This window comes from Serinus canaria, chromosome 14 (genome assembly GCF_022539315.1).
Source record: "Serinus canaria isolate serCan28SL12 chromosome 14, serCan2020, whole genome shotgun sequence".
NCBI lineage: Eukaryota > Metazoa > Chordata > Aves > Passeriformes > Fringillidae > Serinus > Serinus canaria.
This window is the reverse complement of record NC_066328.1, coordinates 13,634,034-13,654,764: the sequence shown is the minus strand read 5'-3', so window position 1 is coordinate 13,654,764 and position 20,731 is coordinate 13,634,034. Positions and strand designations below refer to the sequence as shown.

At 53.3% G+C, this 20,731-nt stretch overlaps 1 protein-coding gene across 7 annotated transcripts in view; it reads right to left on the bottom strand.

The window, feature by feature from the left end:
* The window catches only part of MPRIP (myosin phosphatase Rho interacting protein), a 73,311-nt gene that overhangs the window by 36,504 nt on the left and 16,076 nt on the right, over window positions 1-20,731 (bottom strand). For all 7 annotated transcript variants that reach the window (XM_050980317.1, XM_050980318.1, XM_050980319.1 and 4 more), the window contains exons 4-6: window positions 5,690-5,841; window positions 3,686-3,770; window positions 100-310 (exon numbers count right to left, since the gene is read on the bottom strand). In XM_050980317.1, coding sequence (XP_050836274.1) covers window positions 100-310; window positions 3,686-3,770; window positions 5,690-5,841 — 448 coding nt within the window. The remainder of the gene's footprint in view (window positions 1-99; window positions 311-3,685; window positions 3,771-5,689; window positions 5,842-20,731) is intronic.

Here is a 20,731-nt window from a genome sequence, read left to right as displayed (position 1 = left end):
TAGCTCTGCAACCATTTCCATCTCTGTCCTCCCAGCCTGGCAGCAACCACAGCTCCATGGGTGCAAGGCAACGGACACCTCATGATCCCCATTTCTCACCTTCCTTGCTGTCCAGCACGGGGTCCTTCATGGAGCTGGCAGCCCCAGCCTGGCCTTGCATGGGGCTCTGGGCTGGGCCAATGCCACTGCCCCCATCTGCTTGGTCTTTGCCCCTCATTTCTTCCTGCCAGAGCGTGGACTTGGTGGCAGGGACCTTCTCAGCGCTGGGAATGTTGCTGCTGGTCACAGCCATCTTAGCAGGACCAGGCTCCTAAAAAAAACAGTTGACACAGAAGTTAGAGAGTTTGCCCCAGCTCCACACTCAGGGTCCCCAAGGGTTTGGCCCCAAGGTGTGAGCTCCACATAGCTTGGGTGCTGCCCATGACAGGTCACAGCAGGACAGGGATGGGACAGTGACATGTGTCAGTGCTTCACGCCCTTTCAAAACATTCCCCATCACGTTCAGTCCTTCTCTGCTACGAGGAGTTCTGGAGCCCATCAGATGATGGATGATGCCCCTTTGGTGGCCACAGCCCGGCCAGCCCAGGTTCAGAATGTGACCCAGAAGAGGCAGCAGCTTTCCCAACTCCTTCCTTGGCTTTGTTCATTAGCAGATGTTTTGCTGTTGTCATATTAAACTTCTGCATTCACAGATTATTTTTCTTAAAGCCACCCATAAATCAATGACAATTAACTCCCCTTTGGATTGTGGGAAGTTTTCCAGCTGCTTGTTCCCTTTCCATGGAACAGGGGGGAATACAGGAGTACACAGACAACTGAAAGCTGGGAACAAGGGCTGCAAAGAGCATCCTCTCTATCCCCTCCTCCCACATCAGGTGGGTTTTAGCCCTGCACCTCCACTGGCATTTGCAGGGCTGTGCCAGAGCCACCAGGGATCTTCCAGGGAGTGTGTCCTGGCTCTAAACACAGCCATGACAAGCAGCAAATGACCTCAATTAAAAAGAAATCCCCTTGGGAAGTTTCACACTAAAGGAATGCAGTGTTGGAGGTAAATGATCCAGAGTTCACAGGCATCCTGCTCAAGGGGACTCTGCTCAGGCAGAGGATCAGGCCAATCTCCAAAGTCCCTTATACTCTCCTTCATTGATCCAAGCCCAAAGCTAATCACCAGCTCAGGATATATATCTTTATATATCTCTTACACACACCCCCACGTAATTATTTGTAGATATGTATTTAATTAGGCAGAGATGTGGGCCAAAAAGAAGTCTGTGAGGGAGCAGAGACATTAACTCTCTCCTGCTCAGGGGTATGAACAACTCCAAGAAGCAGAATGCACCAAAATCAGCAAAATCAGACTCTGGTTGCATGAGGTGTGTCTGGGCATGCTCTGCTTACCTGACTCTGCCACACCCCTGTGCAAACCCAGGGCAGAGCCTCAAATCCCACATTTCAGCCCCAAACCCTGCCTCAAGTTCCCATGGGCAGCAGGCAGACACAGGCATTCCAGTCCCTCCTGCTGACGGAGCATAGCAAAACCTGTAAGAGAAAACTGCCCTTTTCCCCCTAAAATTGCAACCTGCTTGCAAAGCAAAGTGAAAACACCTAACACTCCCTGTCCAAAAAAATCTGCAGCAGGAGTGGTATTCCCTGCATTGCTCCCACCCTGGTGATTTTGCAGAGGGATGATGCAAAATGATGGGGGCAGTTGAAAATGACCTTGATGCTCCAAGAGCATCCAGCTCTAACCAAGGTCTTGCTGTACCACAGACAAGCAAAAAACTATGGAGAGTGATAAAAAGAAAGAATATAAAATTCTTTTTTTATATCACAAAGGTGCCCACCCCCTCCTAAGGGGCAGCTCTAAGACATGATCTACTGCCTGATTAGTGTGTGGCCCTCTTTAGGAAGAATGCAAGCTTTCTCAACCAGCACATGGAGAGCAAGCTGAACAACAGCCAACTTCAGGAGAGGACATTTCACAGAGGAGAACTGGTGCTGATTTTCTCCTCAGCGTCCTCTTTCCTTCCCTGGACCAGCCACCTGCATCAGCAGGATCTGGAAGACAGAGGAAAGATGCTGCTTCTGCCTTTACAGGCTGCTCCTAAGTGTCTGACACAGCACAGCATCCATCAGCAGCAGTTCCCACATGGAGGTTGGTTTTGCAAAGTGAATTTGAGCCTTTTTCCAGCACCGTGAGGATGGAAAGCCATGGGATGGAGAGAGTGGAGGGAGGGTAGCAAGTAAGACAGGGTGGTCTGCCCCAAGACAATAGGGCAGTGTGCCACAAGGGTCCCTGGTCCCCATCCCCGAGCACCTGGGGAGCCCATCTGCCCACGGGGAGCCGGCATCCTTCCCACAGCCGCTTCCCTTATTTGGTGCTCAGGAGCTCAGATCCTGTACGGTTTCCAAGAAGTTGCCATGGTGATGAAATGTAACCCAGAATGATGTTTTTCTGGCTCTGTGCCTCTTGTCGTCTCCACCCCGTCCCCCTCCTGAACCCAGCCTGGGTTTAGTGGTGCACCCTGGCCAGGGTGAGCATCCCTGCCCTGCTGCATCCATTCCCTGGGGTGCCCCAAGTGCAACAGTCCACTTCTTGGGAACTGAGGATTGACAGCTCATAACTCATGAAGGGAGGATGCATCTCCCCTGGAGCATCACCAGAGCCAGCACTTATGGGGTTGTGAGGACCCCAGACCTTGGCAAGGGGTGGCTCAGACTTACAGCTTGGTGTGCAAAAAAGGATCATCCCCCCACTAACATTTTTCTCATTGCCCAGAACATCTTTATCCAGTGGAGTGATGACAACTTATTCAAACAAACACTGCACAAAACCCATCCATGGCCCAGTTTGCACCAGGGCCATCCTTGGAACTTCATCAAAGAGGACCTGAAAACCAAGGCTCAGGGAAGCCCTGATGCTGGTCTTGGTCCCCAGCATGACTGGAGGAGCCCTCCCAGCCAGTCCCCTGTGGTGGTGGGACACACAGCCAGAGGTCAGGCGGCCTCAGGGACACGGCTGTTCTCAGCCCCGGCGAGGGACGAGGGTGGCCCTGGGGTCACGTTCCCCATCTGTGGGACTGTCCCCCATTCCAGCCACGTGGGAGCCAGGCAGGAACGAGTGAGTCAGAGCCAGCCCCACTTTTTACCATTTATAGTCAAAGTGAGCACGAAGCCACTGGCGGGTCCCTGGAGAGCCCAGCTCCGGCCCCCGGAGCTCCCAGCCTGGCCCTGGCCTTTAGTATTTTCCTTTCATTCCCATTATCTCTGGGGTCATCTCTAAGGGAGTAACTGGAGCCCGATGGAATTTCATCCTGTTTCTGACGAAAAGGCCCATGAACAGCACCTCTCCCTGGTCCCCCATGGGGACCATGTCACTTTGTGGCCACTCCCAGGATTGTGTGCAGGGGTGGCACCACAAAATAGCACACAGGGGCAGAATGTGGCCCCAAAGCAGCCAGGAAAGCAGAAGTGTGTGACCCTGGAAGTGATGACCAGGAATTAATTCACACTGATCTGCTGTCCTGGTTTGCCCCAGCTCTCACCCTCCACACAGGCAACACCAGAGGGCTGGTGATCCCTATGGCCTGGGGGGATCTACTCCAGAACCAGAGCAAGACCATGGCCCTGAGAGGGAGGCAAGGAACTGGGTGACAATGTGTGTGTGTGTGTGTCCCTGGGTTACCTGGGGAGTTGGGGGCTCTACCTTCCTCTTCTTCTTCTGATTCTGCTTGTTTGTCCTGGGATACACAATCAGCATCTCCAGCCACCTGCAGGCAGAGAAAGCAGAAGGTGAGGTCTTTGCCACAGAGACAGGAGTGATGCTGACCTGGTCAGGGTCAGCTTGCTGAACAATAGCCAGAAACCATCCCAACCAGCTCCTGGGGGAAAAATAAGGCAGGAGAAGAGAGATAACCCCAGGGCACTTTGGCTCAAACCCTGCTCTCAGCAAAAGTGAGGCCACAGCCAAGGCTGACATGAGGCAGGGATTCAAGGATCCTGAAAGACAGTAGAGAGGGACAGAGCCTCCAGCAGGACCGTCCCCTTGAGCCATGCCAACACCCGCACACTGCAGACAAAGCGCTTTTGTCCACAGAAGAGCAGCATGAACTCGGCATTGAGAAGTCCCGAGTCCTCCCACCGTGGCCTGACAACCTGCCCCCACATCTCTGAGAACTCCACAGGGATCCCTGGACCACTGGGAAACATTCCCACTTCAAATGTCCCTGCTCCCCTTTCCTTCTCCCCTGCTTTGCACGCTGCTGCTGTAAAGCGTTCGGAGATGACAACATCAAGTGGGGTTTGGTGAAGCAATGAACGCCAGAAGCACAGAATGAACGTGAAACCAATTCTCCCCCAGCCAGGGAAATCTTCCTGTCGTGCTGCAACTGCAAACAAAACCAGCCTGGCTCGGCCCCAGAGTGGGACTGCTCGGGGATGATTAATGCCTGCAGTCAGGAGCAAAAGCACTGCTTCAAAACCCATTGCTGGGCTGATGAGCAATAAATCAGCCCCACCTCGCTCCGCAATGCCTCTCCCTCCCACGGCAGGCAGGACCAGCAACAAAGGCTGAGCTGGGAACCAGAGCGTGGGGAGAGGGTGGAGAGAGCAGGCCATGGGGGCTGGCCATGGTTTGGGGCAATCACTGCTCCTACCAGGGAGGAGAAGAGCTCACTCCCCTGTGCTGTGATTCCCACATGGCTCTGCATCCTGGCTCCACAGCTACTGCAGCACGTTGCTGAGAATGGGGCTGGGGAGACAGGTTTGCAAACCCAAGGCTCACCTGTGCTCCCTTGTCTCAGTGGGGCAGGGAAATGTCAATGCATGAAAACACTCATCTGGTCAAAATCACAAATTCTTGGTAGAAAAACGTCTACTTCAACAAGTATTTACAGAACAAGGGGAGTCTCAAGCAAAGATAAGGTTTGGAAATAGAAATCTCAGCAGAAAGTGCTGACTCTGCTGCTGCCAGGGCTGGGGGAGGCAGGAGATGCTGTGCCTTGGGAACAGTGGGAAAGAGCAAGTGTTCATCCCTTCAATTTCCTGCTGGAGTTTCAAATGTCAAATTTTGGGAGGGAGGCACTGAGCTCCAGGCACTCCATGTGGGAAAAGCTCTCAGGTGAGCAGCATCACAGCCACACTCTGTCACTGTGTGCTGGCAGCTCAGCTCTCCAGGGCTCTGCACCTTCACCAGCACCAGCTTCAGCCCCAGCTAGCATGTGAGTGATGGAAAAGGATGTTTCCAGGTCACCACCAAACACCTGGAGTTGGGCAATTTACCCTGATTTGCTCGTTTTAGTGGTCTAATCTTCAGTGTCACTGAGCCACTGCATTCCTGTGACATTTTAACCATCCTTGAAGGTGAGATGCTCCCCTGGGACCAGGGAGGTGGGGAGCATCCACCCCAGGATTCCACATCTGCCCAGGGATGGATGAGGACCAGAGGGTATATGCCACTCAGGGTCAGACATGCCAGCCCCAAAATTATGGGACCTGTGCCAGTGGGCTGGATGCCTAAAATGGGATGGGATGGGATCCCTAAAAGCACTGTGGGATCACCCCAGCACCCAGGGCAGCCTGGATATGCACAGCCATAGTACCCAGCCTTAGTCAAGGTCCTACCCACCTTCCTCTTCCTCCTGGCTAATGGAAGAGCCTGGGAGTGGCTGAGCCCCAGCTCTGCACTCACCCACTGATGATCTCCTTGTTCTCGGCACGGATGAAATGCTCCTTCTCCGGCGTCAGGATGCACAAGGAGAACTTCTGCCCTGTCCGGCCCTCCCCGTCCACCACATCCGTGCACTGGTTCATGTTGATGGTGCCCTGTGGGAGGGTGGTCGGCTGCGAGGGAAAGGAGAAAGGAGCAACTTTAAGGAGAGAAGAGCAGAGGAGAGAAGAGCTGAGCCCTAAAACCTCTCCTGGAGGACACCAGGATGCTACACACCAAGGTGATTTGCCCACATGTAACCAGATCCATCTGTGTGCCATGCCCAGTGCACAGCAAAGCTCTGTGCCACACATCTGGGGACACAGACCAACCAGTACAACTCCTGCCAGACCAGTTTAGTCCACTGCTGCCAGTAAGGTGCTTCTCCTATGCCAAATATCCAGGGAAGGATGGCTGCCCTGTTGTGGCACCTGGACACCGAGGAAGGGCACCAAGTCGCCAGCTTTGGGCTGGTGGGGTGGCACCTGGGGACAGGGATGGCAAAGCAGCAAGGTCCCACTGTCCTCAGTACAGGATGGCTCAGGGATAAACAGACAGAGACAAGCACCAGTTTTTTTCCATTAAAATTTAAAAAAATCACAGAGTTTGCCAGGGAGGGACTGCAGCATGGAAGAGACCTTGCTTGGTGGCTTTTCTGAACAGTGTCACCTCTCAGCCCCATAGTTCCAAGGAGACCTGGTGAAGTGGGACAGGTGGTGGCCCCTGTGGCCCAAGGGGACACTGAGGGACATCCAGAGGGGTGTCAGCACTGACAAGAGCTGACAGGTCCATCTGGAGCAGCACTGGCTCATCCGATTACAGCATATCCACCCATCCCCAGTGCCTACAGCCCTCCCCGCCGAGCCATTCCACGGCTCCCATGTCCTGAGCCTGCCTGTCCCCACCAGGCTCGGTGACACTGAGGTCCTTCCAGCATCCCATGGCAAACCTTCACCTGGGACATAAATGGCGAGGGAGAGATCCCTCCAAGCTGCCAACAGCACCATGAGGACCTAAAGCAGCCTGTGGACACCTCCTCACCCTGCCAAAGCCTCCTTGTGCCCTCCAGATGGCCGGGCCAACAAGGAGACGGATTTCTGGCAGATGCTGTTAAGGTTTTCACCATGGAAACCAGCTCCCCTGCCAGCAAAACCCCTCCAAAAGCAGCCTGTGCCATGCAAAGAAAGGGTGACAGGAGAGAGTTCAATGGCCCCAGCCTACAAACCCAGAAAATTCAGATTAGTCTCCCAGAGCTCCCTGTTTAGCCATCTGTGGGTGGTGGGGAATAGCCCCCTTTCCCCTGCAGCTGTGTCCCTGGGTAGGAGCACCCTATGACAGCCCAGGGGTGGCAAGGAGCCATCACAGGTGCTCCAGCATTGGGTACATGAACTGGACCAGTTGTACATCAGGGACACCAAATCCTCCTCTCCTTGTGGAAATCAGCATCCAGAGACCCCCCAGGATGGAGGGAGGGAAAGCAAAGCCCAGCCCAGATCCCAGCAGGGCGCATGCTGAGCCTCCTGCCCTGCACTGCCACGGGTAGTCAGCTCCTAAGAGGATTTTTTGTCTTAGACAACAAAAATAAAACCCCGCTTTCCGGGAGCTAAAAAAACCCAACGGAAAAACTTTCTCCTGTTCCAAGTAGAGTCTTAGAAAAGTTTTTGTCTTGCTGGCCTCTGGCAGAGCCAAGGCCTCCAGGACTGTAAGGTCCAGGTCCAACCTCCTTCCCCTCCCAGAGCAGTTTTACACCAGGGAATTCAACAAAGACAGGGGGGTGAGGAGGAGGGAGAGAGCCCCACAGGGCCACTCAGTCCCCTGACACCCTGTAAGGCCCCGGAGGGATCTAGCAGGGAGCTGGCACAGGAGGAGAGGAAGAACCAAAACCCTCCAAGCCCATGGCAGTGCAGGGCGGCTGCTCCTGCTGCCCACACCCAGCCCTGACCGAAGCCTGCCGGGAGCAGAGGAGCCGGTTTGGGGGCTGGCCCTGCAAAGTGGTTTTGCCACTCAGCCCTCCTCGTGAAACAGCCTGGCACAGGAGTCTCCATCCACCACTGCACCTCTGAGCCAGGACACCAGGAAAGAGCTGGGAACAAAGCTGGGAATGACCCTCTTCCACTTGTGGCCCCAGGGATGAACCCTCCATCTTACAGCAGCTCCCCTGCACCCCACACCCCTCAGCAGCAGATGAAACCTGACAGACCAGCAGCCTCACTCACTTGGGATGTAAATTCCTTTACACCATTTGTTTCCTTCCTTGAAGGCAGCACAGGCACTTTGAAGTGAAGCAAAATGCAAATGGTGTCTGGTGGAAACGCGTGTGCACACACACAAACTCCACCAAGGAAAAGGGGATGGCTTGGACCCCTTCTTCACCTCTAAGCACCTGTTTCTGGGCTGGAGGGTTTCTCAAGGCTGGGGAACCTTGGAGAAGAATGAGCAAAGCTGGTCCCTGGCCAGGTAAGGACTGTGTGGCTCCAGCAGTTGGAAGGGAATAAATAAATAAATGCAGAAGCAGAGAAGCGTTGCATGGCAGACACCAAAACAACAGGGCGGGGATTTCAACCAGCCCTTGGAAGAGCAGATGCTTTGATACAAGGCTGAACTCAGCATCAGACCCTGGGGTGGCTTCAGGTCTGGGTGAGGCAGGAGTGGATGCTCAGCCTCAGCTCCTGACTGCTGCCAGTCCCCAGCTGAGGGACAGCCCTGTCCCCAGGCGCTGGCCCTGCCTTTGCCCTCTCCCATTGCTGCTGGGATGGAGCCCACAGCTACCCCAAAACTGGATCTGGTGGCTGGGTGTGTCATTTAACTAGGGGTAGGAGTGGAAGCACACAAGGGTGTACCTCTGTGGAAGCAGAGGACATCATTAAGGCCACCACAACCAGTGCCACCAGGTACCTCCAGCCCAGTCACTTGAGCAGTGCCTGTCTCTCACCAGTACAGGAAAAGGAGCACTTGTGTCACACGAGCAGCTACAGCTCTCCAGGCTGCCAGTACCAACAGAGGAACCAGAGACAAGAAACAATTGAATTGCTGTTTCCCTCTGGAGTGACAGATCCCTATTGACACACACACGTGCTCACAGTGTTCCTCTCCATAACACACAAAGCCTATAGAGAGCTCTCCTCCTCCTCTTCCTCCTCCTCCTCTCCCTCCCCGGGTGCCCAGGCCGTGAGTCATGCCAGGCTCTCCACATCAACAACATCAGCAGCCTCTGGATGAGATGCAGGGGTCTCTAGATGGATGCTCCTAGGATGCAGAGCTCAGCAATGGCAGCAGCCCCCTCCTTGGGCAGTGGAAAGGAGGGAAAGAAAGAATGGGGACCTCTTAGAAGCTTGAAGGAAGAAATCCCAAGCAGGGCATTACTGCATCCTCCTGCACAGTGCTGGATGCTTTGTGGGTGATGAACTACTAGGTACAGCAGCTGATGCTGTAAATCAAAAGGGTTTGTCTGCAAAGTCCCTCATTTCCATAAGGCGCTGCAGGGCTGAGGTAGAAAACCAGTATTATTTTAGGTAGAAAAACAGGATTATTTTGATTTGGAAACGTCTGAATTTTTTTCCAAGGACTTTCCCTGTCATTTCTAACACATGGGGATCATAGCAGCTTGATACAAACTACAAGGGAGCTTTGCTCAGGAGCTGTACAGGATGTTTTGGAGCAGGTAACCCCACAATCAGGCTCCTGAGGAAGGGCTCTGCCATGGCCTCCTCTGCCTATGGGATACGGCCAATGCCCAACTCCTTGTCCAGGGCTATTACACAACGTGGGTTGATGAAATCTGGAACACAACCTTTAAAGAAAGGCGATGGGGCAGGGGGAGGAGGAAACCAAACAAAAGGGACAATTTACTGTCTGCCAAGAACCAGGAGGGGAAGAGAAAAAAAAAACAAAAAACCCACAACCATTTGTCTATCTCGCATGGCGGGCTGGTTGCCTTGGCACCGGGGCCTGGCTGTCCCAGGGGAGATCACAGCTCTGCTGTCCCACTCTGAGCTCAGGATCTGGCAGGCTCTGCCCTGGCTCCCAGCACTGCCCTGGAGCAGCAGCGAGCCTGCAGTGCCTGGGGAAGAGACATCCACGCTGCCTCCATAAATGTGTCTTGACAAATGTTAATTCTCCCAGCTAAAATATTCATGAAGGTGGCTGCCGAGTGCTGCTCACTCCCAGCACTCCCGAGTGCTCTGCAAAGGCAGCTGCTTTTAGCTCCTGTGTCTGCTAAAATCTTCAGCCATCCCAGTGCCTGAGCTCAGCTGACCACAGAGCTCCAGGCAGGATGCAAACAGAAGGGAGTAAGACCTCACTGTCACATTGTCACAGGCACATCAGGGCAACATGGAGACAACCACACCTTGGCAAGGGCCCAGACAGAGCTTGGACATGCAGCTCCCAGCACCAGCATGGCACTGGGAGCCTAACCCAGAGCCACATCTACCATTCCCACCTGGAGGCCATCAAGACAGCACCAACTCCTTGAAAAGTTACAGAATTGTAGAAATACCTCCAACCATTAACCCACGGCACTGCCAGGTCCTCCACTAAACCACACCCCTAAGCTCATCTATGTGGTTTCTGAACACTTCCAGGGATGGTGACTCTACCACTTCCCTGGGCAGCCTGTTCCTATGCCTGACCACTCCTTCATTATAGAAATTTTTCCTAATATCCAACCTAAAACTTCTCTGGAGCAACTTGAGGCTGTTTCCACTGGTCCTATCACTTGTTAGCTGTGAGAAGACACTGACCCACTTGGCTACCACCTTTCAGGGAGTTGCAGAGGATCCCTTTTCAGATGTAGAGTCACCCCTTTTCAGCCATGCAAAGCGAGGCATGACCTTCTAAATCCCAGCTGGGGATGCAACTCCCAAATCCCAGCTGGGGATGCTCTGTGCACACACATAGGGCTGGCTCAGCCTGCCCTGAGCTGCCCAGGTGCCAGGCTAGCATGGCTGGCACAGCAGCAGGGCTTTAATGAGCCTTTTGGGCTTCCTGCCACCAGGCACGAGGCTCTCGATAGGGCCACAACAGGGCTGGAGCACTGTGGTGGGCAGATTTATTACACTTATAGATCAGCTGGCAGGCTGAGCATCCTGGGTTTATTAAACTAGACAAAGAGGTTGTAAACAACCTCTGTGGGCTCTGCAAAAGGATGGACTGGAGGAGTCACCCACTGAAGGCAGCAGAAGGTTGTGCTCCCACATCCCCACAGCAGCTCTGCTTTCCTTGTGCCATCCAAGCATGAGGCAGGTATCTTTTGTGGGCCACCTGAGCACACCTTTCTCACCTGCAAACTTCTTGTATCAGCATCTAGTGCTTGGTGAAAGCCACTGAGAAACCTCCAGCCATGCACCAGGCAATGGAAAAACAGGTTCTTACCACTGGCAGGGGAATCATAAAATCATAAAGGTTGAAAAAGACCTTTAAGATCATCCAGTCCAACCATCAACCCAGCACCACCACCATGCCCACCATTAAACCACGTCCTCAGGTACCACATCCACAGGGAGGTATCAAGCAACATATGTCCCCTGCACTTCAACACTCACACCTTGTGGCCCTGTGCAAGAAACAGGGGGAGATGCCCCCAGGCAGATGTCACCACTGCCTAGAATCACCCTGTCAGAAGCCATGGTCCCCTTTCACAGATAGAGGCACAAGCAGTGCTCTGCAGATGTGGCCTTGGCACCTGCCAATGTGCCTCTGTACTGGCAACAAACCTGGGCCAGCACAAGAAGGGGACAGGACACTTGCTCTGGCGTGCAGCCAGCAATGCAGAACATCCAGATAGATAAATGCCACAAATGCCACTTCCCCCAGCCTCACATATTTCCCCATTGTTGACCCTGGTTTGCTCATCACAGGTGCCAACAGCCAGCTCCTGAGATTTGTTTTGCTGAAGGAATTCCCCATAAGCCCATGTCACCCACCCCAAGGAGGTGGGACAGGTTAGCAAGTTCCACACACACCTGTCCCTGCATGCCAGCCCCTGAAGAGCCCTCCTGAGCCTCCACCAGGACATAAAACAACATCAGCTCCCCTTTTTCCAGTGGGATGGAATTTTCTTCCTTGGGGAGCAGTTTGAGAAGGGGGTGAAGTGCAGGGGCTGGGCAGGAGAGTTCAGCCAGGGGCCGCCTTTAAGCAGCGTCGGTGTTTATGTCCACAGACAGCGAGTCTAAACACTGAGCGAGGCCGGGAACTGCCTGAGAACTGCCTGGGTGCACCCTCGGGCTCCTCTCCCACCCAGTGCCACCTCAGCCAGGCATGGCCAGCACCCATCCCAGGGGTGCCCCAGCAGCAAGTCTGGGGCCACACATCCCATTTGCAGCCCCGTCCCCACGGGCACCCATCCGGCGAGCGGGTGCTGGAGCGGAGCGAGCCTGGCCCGGGCTGTGCGGAGGCTGGAGCCGGCTTCTCTTGGCCTTATAAGGCTATTTTCGCACTGCTCTTGCAGCTCCCAGCTGCTCCCCACTCCAAAGCAGGGTCGGAGTTGGCAGCCAGAGCCTAGCCTGCCTCCTTCCTGTTAACCTCTTTCCTGCTGAACAGCCTCTCAGGGGTCTGTGCATGGTGGGAACAGCCGTATCCAGTCTTGGCACAACCACCCGTGCTGGGCAGAGAGGGTCAGCTAACCCACTGGTGGTCACCAAATGGGTTCAGCCTCCCTCAGCACTGGTGTCTGACCCTCTAGGTCCTCAGCAGCATGGACAAATCCAGGAGCCTTTCAGGGAAGCTTGCAACCACGGATATGCACATTCCACTTCCAATGCTGCTGGAGAGGATGATGGAGAGAGATGCAGAAAACATTGGCACCATGATGGGAAGGATAGCAAGGTCCTGCCAGGGTGGGGTATCCAAAGGCTGCTCTGAGCTGCCATCCTGGCTGTTTGTGGACCAAAGTAAAAGCCAAATATTGTACAAAGAGCTTGGAGCATCTGCTCAAGCCCTATCCCAACTCTCCGGGGACCAAAGCAGAAGCCCAGAAATGCACAGGCATTTGCCAGTCCTGCAGTGCCAAAGGCACCACCTTGCAGCCCTGCAAACCCAAAAGTTACTCCTTCCTTTTGCTCTATAGGATTTAGATGCATTTAAAATGCAAAATGTCCTCCTCCCCTCTGAGGAGGGGGGTGGGAGGAATACATGATAACAGATCCGACCCCATCTGCTCACAGCTGCCAGCGTGGCATCTTCCCTGTTCCCAGATGCACAGGCACAACAGCCAAGGAGAAGCAATTTTCTGCAACCTTCCAGCAAGTTGTCATGGTAATCAGCCCGATGGCAAAAACCCGGCAAGACCAGGGACAGACCAGAGCTTGGTGCAGAGATCATGACAGGAGTTTCCTGGAGAAGGAACTGCAGTCGTTTGGAGGTGGGAAGGAAAAATGGGCTTAATTTGCATCTTGATGCTTGAATCTTAAGTTGCACTGTTCCAAATTGGCCTTGTCAACTTTATCCTCCACCCCCTCAGTGTAGGAGACGAGTCCCAGGTGGTCCCTGCACCGTGTGCCAGGCACACATGTGTAGGAGCTCAGCACCACCTCTGTGCTCACAGCCTCCACAGCAGCAAGGGGCTTCACCAAACACCAGCAACCACAGCTCCCTACGGTCACCCACACACCAAGATGGCCATACACACAGTGATGCCAGTTTTGGACACGGCTCAGGAGGAGGAAAGCTCAGATTGAGGCAGGATGACCTCTACCCATGTTGGCCAGCCCCATTTCCAGATGGAACTGGATTTCTGCTTCATGGGGGAGAGGGAACATGACCAAGGTAATTGTCATCCAAGGAAAGCAGAAAATTAGATCAATCAAATCCCTGTACCTCCCACTAAGTAAACCCATCTCCCTTCCAGCCTAGAGGGAAAGGAGGGACAGATCTCCTCCTCCCCAGCCATCCCACAACCTCTCCTGCAAATGCAACCCAGAAGAAGAATCAGTGCAAAGACAGAGGGACAGACCAAGCCATCAGCAGCACCACAGCCATGAAAAGCCACCTCCACCTGCCATTGTCTGGAGCTCTGGATAATTTCAGGCCCTGCAGCCACCGTGGTGGGGTATCCCACCTTCACTCCCCAGGACTCTCAATACAGGGTCTAGTACTGGCACTCAGCAACTGCAGAGGAGGAGACAACAGCCCTGGGGATCAGCAGCACCAGATCCACCGGAGGCTTGGGCAACTCCCACGGGCGCAGATGCTTCAGTGGAAGTTCTTGAATCCGGCCAAATTAGTCTGGAAATCTCATTATTCCCCAGCACCGCTCTTATGAGCTTTGCAGAGCTTCCTGCTGGGCTGGGAATACCAGGAGGCTGGGCTCCCAGGGCCCGTGGGGTCTGCAGCTGGAGGTGTGAGGGCCAGCCCAAGCCAAAGAGGTTGGCTTGGCTTGGCCAACCAAGCAGCAGCCACATCCTGCACCCCACACCCTACAGAAAACCCCACACCCACTCTGCACTGCTTTCAGTAACTTCCAGACCAGCTTGGACCCTGCAGACCTTCCCAAAAGCCGAGGTGACGGCTGGAGAGAGTTTCCCAAACTTTGACCATTGGCCATCCCACCAAATGGCACAAAATGTCAGCCTTCTGGGCAGTTCCGAGGAGAAAAGTTCCCAACAGGCACACACACAACTGTTGTGGGGGAAGGAGACCACCCAGCAGCAGCTTGAGCTGGGCTTTGCTGCCCCAGGCATGATTTAGTGGAGGTACTAACACTGATAGCAAAGAGCTGTCCTGGCAAGGCAGGCACCACCAGGTTCACAGGCAAGTGGCACCTGGGGTAAGAAGTGCTTTAAATGCCCAGAAAAATTTTGTGACTAACATGTAAGGCTGCTGTCCCAGGGTAGCAGCATTTTCTCCCTAAACCTGCTGCTCACATCTGGCTCCTGTAGAGGAGCACAGGGAAAGGAGGGAGTTCACAGCCCTGCGCTGCTCCCAACCCCTCCTTTGGGAGCAGCTGTGCAATCCCAGCAGAGGGGAGCAATCTGGGGCTCGTGCACGTGAGGGGGATGAACACAAAAGGTTTCTCCATGGCCCATGCCTGGGATGACAGACTTCACTCCCCCCAGAACTGGCCTGTACATGGCATTAACCACCATGCAAGCCAAACATCCCCTCCCTCCACACATCTGCTCCATCCATAATCCCTGCTGTCCCTCCCCTAATGGGAAAGCAGCCAGGAAAGTGAACCAAAACCCTAATTATATCCCAGTAGCTCCCCAGTGCCCTGGTGATCCCTGTGACTTTATCGATGTGATCGCAGCAGGGCTGATGAAATGTGGAGGAAAGGGCCAAGGCTGGGTGTGCTCCAAAACCCCACCTTTCTCTCCAGTCACACCATCACAACAGGTGGAAATCCTGCATGAGGTCAGGATGCTGCTGGGACATGTCTAAAACCACGCTGTGCGCCTCTGTTCCCTCTGTCTCCTCTGCCCAAGGACCAGTCACCCACATCAAAGGGAACTGGGAAGAGAGTGGGGACAGCCATGGGTCACAGTGGGACAGCAGCCCATGGCCTTACTGCAGGTTCCCAGGGCTCTGTTTGGCCATAAAATCATGGAGAGCCACAGCTATGGCTCCTGGAGCCACAGCACCCAAGGCCTGGGGTGTGCAAGAGCCAAGACCCCCATGATCATGCCACAGAATGGTTTGAGCTGGAAGAGACCTTAAAGTTCATCCAGTTCCAGCCCCCTGCCATGGGCAGGGACACCTTCCACTATCCCAGGCTGCTCCAAGCCCCATCCAACCCAGCCTTGAACACTTCCAGGAATGGAGTAGCCACAGCTTCTCTGGGCAACCTGTGCCAGGGCCTGCCCACCCTCACAGGGAAGAATTTCCTCCCTGCAGCCCCATGGCAGTGGGGTGCATGCCAGGAAAACACAGGGGGGAAACAAACTCCATGGAAGGTGGGACCTTCCCTGCTTTCCCCAGCTCCTGGAGCACCCCAAACTCTACATGCAGCACCTCTCTCCTGCAGCAGCACAAGAGGAGCTGTGCTGCCTGCAGGAGCAGAGCACAAGGCTGTTAACACACTCCCACAAACCAGCTCCTGGATGGGATCCTGCAGGAAGGAGGTGAAGGGTAAGTGAAGTTGCTGCACACGTGATTCACCTATGGTAATTTCAACTTTCAGCAAAGCTGTCTGGCTGTTTTATCTCATTGCCTGCTTGCAGTCAGACTTCAGTGACTGCAGGGAAAAACCTCCTCTGTAGCTTTGAAGAAACAGAGCAAAATAAAAAGATCTTACAAAATACGTATTACCAAGAGCATATTCACATGCTGTTACCTGGTCCTCCATAAAGGAAAAACAGTATTTTGAATTTTTTTTTTCTACTTTTGTATCTTGCAGCCCATGCTAAGTAAACGAGCATGACCGATAATCAAATCTGCCTGGAAATTGCCATTTTTCACCAGAAATGCCTTCAAACAGCACAGACAAAAGGGGGAAGACTCCTGCAAAAACCCTGCACTTGGTAACCCTGAGAAAAGCTGTTTACAAAACCTCACTGAAGACCTCAGCTTGTCTCCACGCAAGTTTTAACCTGACGTCCCTCTTACAGCCTCCAAACCTGATGAATAATTCATGCCTGGGATAAAGCAGAAATATCATATTCACCAATGCTTACCTAACAGAGAAACAAAGATTGCAAATAAGTAATTTATTAACCCCGAACCGTGTTGCTGCTTGAACAGAGGGCACAACTCAGCTTTTGGTGGAAATATCACTCCTGAGCCGAGGCAAGAGCACGCTGAGGCCCCTGTTCTCACCACGCTCCAGCACAAACATGCCTTGTCCTGGACTCACTGAGATGCCAGTGGAGGGAAGCCCCCCAGGAGCAAGGCTGGGAGCTGCCACTCTCCCTCCTCCTCCTCCTCCTCGGAGGTCACAGCCGCCCCTGCTCCGGTGGGAAGCCCACAACCCCGCACTTGCCCACGGCTCCAGCCGCTTTCTCAGGCATTCCAAAATTTGGCCGGAGTCTCTTTTTGCAGCACACCCCCCTCCATGGCTGGACGCCTGCCTAATTGTGTATTTATTTATTTCTGCATTTTCCCAGCTCCCCGCACACACTGGCGCAGGGTGGGGGGAAGCCAAGGCTGGCTCCCAACGAGGACCCAAAAAATAAAATAAAAATAAATTAAAAAAAAAAAAAAAAAAAAAAAAAAAAGAAAACCAAAAAAGAGGGAGTGCAGCTCCCCTCATTCCCCGGAGGGTGGGAGGAAGCTGGGAAGCGCAGGGCTGGCTGGGAAAGGGGTGGGAGCGGGGGCAGGAAGGGGGGACGCCAGCGGCATCGCCCACCCCCTTTGCTTTGTGCGCGCTTGGGGAAATTAAAAATAGCTGCGTCCAGAGAGTGGCTGCAAGCGCCACAAAGAGCGTGTTGAGCGGAGGCAGCTGCAAGCTATTTGCTGCCCCTGGTAATCAGCATCTCAGCTTGCAGAACCCCTCCGGCCCCCCCAGCCCCTTCCTCCCCTGCCAGAAGCTGCCGCTGCCTTTCTCCAACCCACATATGTCATGTCAACAATCAATGAATGCAGGATCTCTGCCGGGGAAAAAAAAGGGGGAACACGCTTTGATTTTTGGAGCAGCTTTGTTGCCTTGTTCCATTCATGTCCTCGTCCTCCTCTCTGAGCTGTCACTGAGAGGTTTGCAGCACTGAATCCCACCAGTCAATGCCAGGATACCTCATGATTCTCAGCAGGAAGAGGGATGTGCCAGCTGCTGGGATGCTGCTGCTCCTAGGAGCAGGGAAAGGGATGCTATTACCCAGCACCAGGATGCTATTACCTGTACCCCAGAGCCCATAGGTGGTCTTCACCAACCTGATACAGTGGAAAGAATTAAACCCAACCCCATCCCCACCACATGGCTGCAGCTGGTGGGCTCAGGGTTGCTCTGCAGGCACCTCGTTTCACTTCCTCTCCCTAGCACCAAGCAACAGCAGGGTGAAAAAATTCTGGTTTTGTTGGTTCTTTGGGTGGTTTGGTCATTCACGTGTGCACCGGCACGGCCACTCAGGGACTGGGGGATGCTTGGGATCCCAGCACTGCCCTGGCTTGGAAAGAGCTGGGATCAGGCACCTACCTCTGCCCCTTCCTCTGCTGCCCAGGGAGACCTCGGGGCCCATGCAAGGGTAACTGCTCAGCCTTAGCTGTGTCATTTTGCTGCCAGCCCTGACATCTTCCCTCCTAAATGCCATCAGAGCTTGATTTCCACATTAACCTTTTCCAGCAGATACAATTTTTCCTTCACCAAGAGCCCGCAGCAAGACTGGAAGCCACAGGTCCAGGAGTCATAAAGGAACTCCAGCTGCTGCAAGTGCCTGTTTCACTCTGACCCCCAAGAACAAGATAAATGCAATCTAAACTCCAGCTCACTTCCCTCGCTGCTCTGGCACACATCTTCTACAGAAAAGTCTTTGCTAGGTCCCGAGGGATGAGGAGTGGGGGAAAAGCAGAAGGATGGAGCCACTTGAACCTGTCCTTGCTGCTCAGCCTAAGAGCAATTCCAGCTTTGTGGCTCGCCCTGCAGAAGACAATAGGGGCTGTGTTGTTTCCAGGAAGGAAGCACCTGGGCCAGGTCATCAAAGCAGCTTGTGTTAGGAGGTCGCTGGCTGCAGCCAGCTTTCAACTCCATTTTCATCCTCTTTCTGCCTGTTAACTCCCAAACCTCCCACCACGGATTGTTTCACACCAAGGCCTCCCCCCAAGAGGGTCCTGCAGCCACAAAATGTCCTTCTTGGGGGGCTTGGATGTGGACAACAGTGTTCTCCAAAGCTCACAATAAACCCAGGCACTTTTGGGGCCCGATGATGGTCCCTGGCCATTGTCAGCTGCCAGGACTCATGATGGAGGTATCCCTGGAGGGGAGCTTCCTGTTCCCTCAGCCCCCTCCCAAATTCTCCTTCTGCAGCTCAGCAGTTTTACCTTCCCAAACTAAAAGACATAAACCAGAAGAGGGTTCAGCAAATGTAGGGAACCATTCCTGGAGGAGCCTGGGGTGTCCTGACAGCAGGAACCACCTCCCACACCAACTGGGGCCAGACACTTGGAGCAGAGAGAAAGGGGAAGATGTGAACACTCCAGAGTCACTGTTATGGGATCCTCACACCCAACCCCAGTAATGACACTCACATCAGCATCAAGACAGAAATTAATATAAAAACACAAATGAAGATTTGTGCATCCTCCTCTCACCCTCTTCAAGGCTGCTTGGTCCTGACTTCAGCAATGCCCTGGGGAATGAGTTCCCAGGGCTCCCTGTAGGTTCATGGACTTTTTTCCCCCCAAATCAGTATTGAAAATTAAACACAAATTCCTCAAAGATCTCTGAGCTCTGAGCTCAGAGTCACCAGCACTTGTGCTGTCTCTGCAGCTCCCCTAGAGCAGTCACAAGCATGTACTGTGTCCCCTCTCCCTGGTGTCCCTTTCCTGCCCAACTCCCCTGAAGGAGAAAGGATCTCTGCTTCCCAATTTTCCCATCATTTCCTTATTTCTACTGCATCATCTATGAGATACACACCAAATATCCCACATAAAACCTCACAGATCAGACTTGACTACATCCAGTCTTGGAAAAAAAACTGGGATGGGGGCGTCCCTGTCACTGTCTGAGCCTCACACAGTCACTCCCACCCAGCCTTTCTGTCTCTGCTTACTTTAAATTTCAAACATGCTTTGATTCAAGCCAAAAGCTTTTTATGCTAAACAGAAACTGAAAGTCTTGATCTGGCAAACAGAGGCACTGGCAAAATTGTGTCCATGGGGGGAAACCACCGTGGATGAGGGGAATGGGATTTGTAAAGCCTGGTGCTCCCACAGAAGAGGGGACAAGGAGAGCTTGGAAACACTTAAATGGCAAAATGTGTGGAAAAAGTAAGGACAGAGAGGCCAGGATGTTTAAGCTCGTTTTTAATCCCTGCCAATGAATTTCAATTCTGTGCCAAAACTGAAGTAAACTGCTTTGATCTAAAAAGGAGGGGGGAAACACACACACAGGCTCTCAGCTTCTTAAAACAATACAGATGACAAAGGAGGTAACTGCAATGAAAATCAACACAGCACAGCTCTGCTGACAGTGACATTTTAAAATGCCCCTTTCCTCCAAATAAAGAGGTGTTTGGAGGGGGGTGAATTAGGAAACAATAATCACACAGGTCTATGGATCACAGCATCAGTAAGCATGCATCCCTTCCTCTGATCTCCCTCCAGCTGCCACCAGTGCTTGCACCATTCTCCTTTTTTACCCATTTATCAGTTCCTTAGGTTTCTGTGGCCAGGAATGGGGCCTGGGGCCAAGCAGGTCTCCAGATGTGACCCCACAGCCCTGCTGTGTCGTGCCAGACCTCCCACCTCTGAGCTGGCCTCTCTTCTCCTATTTATACACCCAGCCCAGGGGTCCCACTGCTCCCTAACCATTCCCAGATGCCAGGCTGGCCTCGCTCTCCATCTCACCCCAGTCCCATCAGCTCCCTCCTGACCTCCCTCGCTGCCATCACAGGCTGGAGCAGGGATGTCTGCTCCACTGTACTGAGGTTAATGACATTATGATCCATCTGAGTTCCTGATTTAGGAGCAGGACCACCCTGCTGTGAGCTCAGAAAGGGTCTGCAACACCACCATGGAGGACACAACCATCTAACCACAGCAAACTCTGGTACTGAGGTGGCTGACTACTAATTCAAGCATCCTTCTAGATCCCTTCCCAATTTCACAAAGCAATTTGACTTCAGCAAGCAACAGGAAGAGTAGAGATAGGGCTCACACATTTCATCAAGCTGGGAAGTGCCAGACACAGACTGAGGTCAGCTCGTTGCAAAGTGGGTATGTCATGCACAGAGATGCTTCTCCTGAATCCCTGCAGGGAAACTAAAAGAGCCCATCCACAGGATGCTCTCACCTTGCCTCTCATCCACAGCACCAGCGAGTTTGAGATGCTCCCAGAGAAGCCTGAATTTTGTCCTGTTTTCAAACCAGCATATGCACAAAGCAAAAAGCCTCTAAATTAATAGTCTCAGCTACCAAAAGGAAGCCTGATGTGACATG